General features: G+C 45.9%; 1 protein-coding gene across 1 annotated transcript; it reads right to left on the bottom strand.

Moving 5' to 3' along the window:
- Positions 1-3,865: 3,865 nt before the first annotated feature.
- Positions 3,866-6,662, bottom strand: LOC110205985 (claudin-16-like). Its single transcript, XM_020982992.2, has 5 exons — positions 6,545-6,662; positions 5,651-5,753; positions 4,910-5,074; positions 4,486-4,683; positions 3,866-4,298 (listed from the first exon to the last, which is right to left on the bottom strand). The coding sequence occupies exons 1-5, from the start codon at positions 6,656-6,658 to the stop codon at positions 4,225-4,227; spliced, it is 654 nt and encodes a 217-aa protein (XP_020838651.1). The 5' UTR covers positions 6,659-6,662; the 3' UTR covers positions 3,866-4,224.
- Positions 6,663-6,883: the final 221 nt, after the last annotated feature.

The following is a 6,883-nucleotide window of genomic DNA, read 5'->3' on the forward strand; positions in this document are numbered from 1 at the left end:
TAACAGTTGTCTGACCTTCTTACCACCTGAGGGCTGAGAGTTCTGGAAGCAGCCACTGCCATAGTTGATTTGGTAGCCCCCCCAAGGCCTGCACTAGTATTTCACCCAGGTACAAAAGACATTTCCTACCATCCTTCTAAGCTGTCTTAGGCTGGAAAATTATTTCACTCTATTCTTTTGTGAATTCTCCCACTCCAAATTTGTTCTGAAACACTATTTAAAGTTGTTTGGAGGTTAATTTGGGAGAGCTCAGGTGAGTCTCTGCCTTTTCTCTGCCATCTTGGCTCTACTCCCAAGGCCTGGGTTTCATTCCTTCCTTTGATATCTAACTCTGGGAAATCAGTTTCCCCATTTGTAAAATAGGGTAAGAGTAAAGAGTTCTTATGACGATCAAATGAAATTGAATAAAAAAAATTTTAAATACAAATTCTTTGTTAACCTCAAGGTGCTACATACATGGGAGATATTACTATTAGCATTGCATAATGCACAGAGAGCTAGACTAGGAGTCAGGAAGACTTGAGTTCAAATTCTACCTCTGACACATAGTTGCTGTGTAGCTGGGCAAGTCACTTAAGATCTCAGTACTCTAGGGGTGAGTACCAGTCCTGAAGTCAGGAGGACCTGAGTTCAAATCTGGCCTCAGACCAAACATTTGTCATGTTACTAGCTGTGTGACCCTGGGCAAGTCACTTAACCCCAATTGCCTACAAAACAAAAACAAAAACAAAACAAAAAGATCCCAGTACTCTGGGCAACTTTTTAAGATTCTAAATTGATGAGAAGATGTTGAGCTGAGCTGCATTTGTAAAGAAACTTCTTCATCAGGATCTCTCAATATTGATGAAATCCCAGGTTCAGTAACCATAAATATATATGCAGGTACATATATATATAAATACTCATGTGTACACGTACATATATGCTTGATTAGTTTGAGTAGTTAGTTTGATCTTTGAATAGTCTGTTACTAGGACTATATTTAAGATCTTTCCAACATGGCCACGTTGGTAAAAATCTGTACTCTGTTGACACTGTTTTGAAGAACCTGTGGTCATCTCCAAGCCAAGGTGAAACATTGGAAGAAGACCCTTATGGAGGGAGCAACAATGGTCCCTTATTTGATTCAGCTCCTCACACTAGCCAGCCAGAATCTTTGGGGAATCCCAGCTCTATTGTCCAGTATATCATCTCTTTCAGCTTCAATGTCATCCTCAAGTTTGATAAATATGCCTAACCCTCACCCTAATTCTGAGCATCTATGTCATTACCTAAGCCAATGATAAAGATATTGAACATCGTAAGTCCAAGGACATATCCCAAGCTCACTCTGTGATATACTGAAAAGAGCCCTAGATTTGGAGTTAAAGACCTGCGTTCAAATCTGTGGTTTTCTATTTACTTATAACTTACTGCATGATGTTGGACAAATACCTTAACTTCTTAGGGCTGGAATTTCCTTATCTTAGAATGAGGGGATTGGATTAGATGACCTCTAATTTCCCTTGCAGTTCTAAATCTGTGATCCTGTGATACATTAGCGACCTTCCTACACGACATATGAACTTATTGATGACATCTCTTGGGGTCTGGGAAAGCCCATTCCAAGCCCACCTCATAGCTCATATCTCTCCAACCTGGCTATAAGAGAGACTTTGTCTAATCTTTGTCTTATTCCCCCATGAACCTATTTAGGGCAAGGACTGTGTCTTCTTCAATTGTTTGCCTCCTTAGCTCTGCACATACTAGAAAATATTCAATGGAATACTATTGTGGTTTAAGAAATGATAAGCAGGCAGACTTCGGGAAAACCTGTAAAGACTTGTATGAACTGATGTTGAGGGAAATGAGGAACCAGGAGAACATTGTACACAGTAACAGCAGCATGGTGCAATGACTAATGTTGATAGACTTGGCTCTTCTCAGCAATGCAAGGATCTAAGACATCTCCAAAGGCCTCATGATGGAAAATGCTATCCATGTCCAAAGAAAGAACTGTGGAGTCTGAATGCAGATGGAAGCATACTATATGCTTTTTTTTCCTTCTGTTTTCCTTTTGTTTCTTCTTTCTTGTGGTTCCTCCTATTGGTTCTAATTCTTTACAACATGGCTACTGTGAAAATATATTTAATAGGAATGTATATGTAGAGCCTATATCAGATTTTGTGCCATCTTAGGGAAGGAGTGGAGGAGAGAGGGGAAGAAAATTTAAAACTCAAAAGCTTATGGAAATGAATGTTGAAAACTAAAAATAAATTAATTTAAAAAATGTTCAATGAATGGGATGGCATGAAATAGAAGCCAGATCTACTTTCGGCCCATGGCAGTGACACTTCTGCCCCAGAGTCCTCTGAAGAGGAGAGAAAAGGTGCTTCTAGGTCATTATTTATTGTGCTTCTACCAGAGACAGACAGACAGAAGATCCCACTAGTTTCCAAGGTGGAGCTGAGGCCAGTGGCAGAAGGTTGATACAGAAAATGGGAGCAGAGATAACTCTGTGGGGTGGAGAGCTACAAACTCGAAGACAAACTGAGAGTGGCAGATTTCATATAACAAGCCACACACCACGCCTGTGAGAAAGATCTCATGGTGCAAAAGGGTCTGTCGTGTTCTCTATGTGACTTTTATCATTTCCCTTTCCTTGGTCTCTTTAAAATTGGGACTTGGTCCTTTGAGCCTGAGATTTCACTGTTAGGCATATAACCCAAGGAGGTCATAGACAAAAAAGAAAGGGACCATATGTACCAAAAAAAGCAGCACTTTCTGTAGTTGAAAAAGAAAACTGGAAACAAAATGCCCACTGATTAGGAACTGGCTAAATTGTAGTACATGAATATAGTGCAATATTATAATCCTATAAGAAATGACAAATATAGTGAATTCAGAAAATAATGAGAAAATTTACATGAACTCATGAAGATAGAGTTCTGCTTAAGAATCATTGTGTATTAGAAGGACAGATGACTACAACAATGTAAATGGAAAGAACAAAACATTGACCTCAGGACTATGAAGAAAATTAATACTTCTTTAATTCCTAAAGTTACTTTTCTATGTCCTTGAGTTGAGTTCAGGAATTTTGATTTCCTTGTGAGTTAAAGTTATAATTACATGAAAAATTGTTATCTCTCATACTGGCAGCGCCTGGGATACTCACAGGATATGTTTGTTATCTTTAAGCCCCACAAGTTGGTACTATTCCTCAAAAGATATGTTGTCTGTCCTTGCCCATCCTTGTACAATTAAGGGAGTTTTTTAATCACTTCCAAGGAGACAGTAAGTGTGGTAGTTTTGATCCCCTAGCAAAAATTACAAGATGCAAATGGGTCCCATAAAACAATTAACATTCTTTAATTGTCAGAGAGGGGTGGTGATTAGCCTTACATGAATGCCAACCCACCTTTCTTAGAACAGCCAATCATAATGTTCCTGCCCAAACCCTATAGCTAGATCATTTTTTTCTCCACACCTACCAAGACCCTTTCTTTGTTGTGTGTTGGTAAAGAGGATCCCCTCCTTCTCACTGGGGTTGTTGGCTTTACTGAGGTTGCCAGTCTGACCTACTTTGTTAACAATTACACACATCACTGTTAAACTGATTTTACTTGGAGTTCTATACCTCAGTTTACATTATTATTATTATTATTATTATTATTATTAATTTTATTTATCTTATTTGCCACAACTACACTTACAATGATCAGCTTTGGCCCCAAAGATGAGATGACTTAATGTACTTCCCTCTTTTCAATGGAGAAGCAAGGGATTGTGCATGTGAAATATGTGCCTCCCTCCTCCCCAAAATTACCTCCAATTTATTCTGTCTAAAGCTTGTTTCTATATAGTTCTTTGCATGTTTTCTCCTCTATTCATCTATAAGCTCTTTGAGAATGGGGACTATTTTTGCCTTTCTTTGTATCCCTAGGACTCAGTACATAGTAGGTGTAGCATATAGTAGGCACTTAATAATTGCTTCTGAATTGCATGGGAGGCTAAACAAGGTTGATGCACTGGTTGGTTCTGCTGAATGTTATGAGGGAAGTCTTGCTGGGTGGGAGGGCAGGGAAGAGATATACTGGGAAATGAATGTAGTATAAAAACAAAAGATATTGTTAAAACTTTTAAACATCAAACTGAATCTTGGTGATCTCTAATCTGTCCTTTGGCTCTAAGAGTCTGAGACTAAACTGTGGCAGTGCTGATGGGGTTGAGGAAGCTATGGCCTTAGACACTGGAGTCCAGGATATATATGGGTGGGTGCAGCCTGCTTCTGATTTGGTGTCCAGGGCCTCTCCTGCCTGTGGAACAGAGCAGAGAAGAATCAGGGATATGAAGTTCCAAAAGGTCTCACACTCAGCTCTGACTGGGGACCCGGGGACTAGGGGCATGGAAGCAAGGATAGGACCTCCCCTTCAAATGCCTGCTTGCTTGAAAAGAGGGTGGAACTTGGGGAGGAGAAGTGGGAAGGCTCCTGGACACACTGACCTGGGAGCCAGAGTCCTGGAAGACAGCAAGCCAGTCCCAACGCAGTGGCCATGCAGCCAGCAGATCCCACAATGCCTAACCAGCATGACCAGCCCCATTCGTAGTAGCCAGTAAGGGGTCCTCGGGGCTGAGTAGGTAGGGTTCTTTCCATAGCCACCTCCACAGCAAACCAGAGTGAGCCCAGTGCTCCAGGGAACCCTAGAGCAAAGGTGAGTGGGCTGATCCCTTTGCCCTGGAGTCCAGCAGCAGCAGCAACCTCCGAATCTCCTCCTCAGAAAGCCCAGCCTGAGTCAGCCCCTTCCCCACAGTTTCTGGGTGTGGAACTAACCTGCCCTCCTTCCTTTCCTGGAGCCTGATTCACTCACCTCCCCAGCCCCCAGCCTCAATCCTGAGTCTTCCCCTTGCTGTTCCCCTCCCCCCTCACCTCCAGCAGCTAAGAGGCAGCCCGCTGCCCAGGCCAGCCGAATCCTTGTCCTGGGGTCAGTGCCCAGGAGCTGTGCCCGGGTCAGAGTGAGGAGCAGGGCCACCAACCCACAGCTGCACAGCAGCCCAGCCACGAGCAGCAGGGACCTGGTCAGCACCCGCCGCCATGGGGAGTGGGAGGGGGGATACCAGAGAAGGGGCATGGGGACCACCAAGGAGTAAAGGCTCAGGGAGCACTGAGGTGGGGAGACCCAAGGAGGACTAGCTGAGGGGAGGGGCACAAGGAGCGTTTGGAAAGAGCACAAGGAGAGTATCAGCGAGTATGCTCAGGGAACCCTGAGGGGGGATTAGGGAACACTAGGAGAGTTGGAATGCATAGAGAGAAAGGATTGGGGAAAGGGTCACAGGCAGCACTGGGGGAGAAGGAAGCTGGGGGAAAACGGGAAGGAAGGCCTCAGAAGCAGGATATCATTTACTAAGGAAGAGTCTGGGAGAAAAGGGAATTTGGGGAACATTTTGGAGGTGTAAGCCCTGAGGGGGAAGCTAAGGGCTAGTGTGGCAGGGAAAGTACATAACATAGTTCCATCCCTGGGAAACAGGATGGGAATCCCCATGGCCGGGAGAGTGTATGTGAGGACATACGGTGGGGGAAGGGAGGCTGTCACAGCGGGTGCTGGGTTAGGAAGGGAAGACCCAGGGCTTGGACAGGGCCCTGCAGGCGGGGTAGGAGTGGAGGTCTCACGTGGATGGGTGGCCAGGATGGAATCGTACTGGTCACAGGTCCGGATCCCATCTAGTAGATTGGTGACACACGCCCTCCACAGCCCCTGGCATTTGTGGCTTACCTGGGTATGGGCGGAAGCGGGAAGACAGACTGCAAGGAGTCTGAAGAGCAGCGGTCCGCTTCCACTCAAGAGAGGGAGACGTCCTAGTCAGGTTTTTCCCTGCTTCAGCCTGTAAGCTCTTTGAGGACAGGGTCTGTGTCACATCTTTCTTCATGTCACTCTCCCAGGTCTCTCGGGGTCCAGCCTCAAGCCTCGTATTATTCGTTTCTCCCCCTATCCCACTACACTGAGCCTCAGCACCAAGGAGAGCTCCTGAATTCTGGGACCTTCTCTCATTTCTCCCCGCACAGCAGGGGAGAATAAAAAGGTGCTAAATTATCTATTAAGCGTAGCGCTAGTGGATGAGACGCATTGTTTTCCACAGAGTCCTTCTCTTGCCCGACCAGGTGGACAAGGAAGGATTTGGTCGGGAGGCGGACTAGGACTAGTTCAAGTCGTATGGGGAGGGCTAAGATCGGGGAAGGGATGAGGATTGGGAAAGGGCAGGCCTGGATGGGATCTGTACTGGGCTAGGAAGTGGAAGGGGGCTGGGGACAGAGTGGGTCCTAGAAAGACCATCAGGGGGCTGGGGCGGGATTGGGCGGAGTTAGCGCAAGGGCCAGGATCCTGAGGTTTATTTGGACCAGGCCGGAATTTGCAAGGGGCGTGGCCTCAGTGGAGGGGAGGATTCTTTACTGGGCTAGTGCGGGGTTCTATCAGCAGAACCTTACAGGACTCAAATTGCTTGGGACTGAGGCAGGGTATAGGTTAGAAGTTTGGGAAAGGAATGGGCCTGATCCTCACCCTCTCACCTCCAGACTATCGTCGGAGTTAACTACCCAGCAGTCGGTCCAGGTGGCCGTGAGCAGCAAGGCCGTAGAGAGCAGGGCCAGGCAGGCCAGCGGCAAGAGACTGGGTCCTGGCATTGGGGCCTGCAGGCGACAGCCACCCAGACGTCTGGCCAGACGTGCAGGCAGCCCCATCTCCCACCTCCAATCCTCCCTCCCAGATGGGCCTCGCAGTCACAGAAACCTTTCTCCACCCGGGGAGAAAGTCTTGTGTGGAGAATCTGAATTTTATAACCAGAAACAATGAAATTGACTTTGTGGGAGGCTTTCATGAATCCGAACGGTGGAGGGGTTGATGCTGGA

This window comes from Phascolarctos cinereus, unplaced genomic scaffold (genome assembly GCF_003287225.1).
Source record: "Phascolarctos cinereus isolate Bilbo 61053 unplaced genomic scaffold, phaCin_HiC Scaffold_726;HRSCAF=1367, whole genome shotgun sequence".
In the NCBI taxonomy this organism is placed as follows: Eukaryota; Metazoa; Chordata; class Mammalia; order Diprotodontia; family Phascolarctidae; genus Phascolarctos; species Phascolarctos cinereus.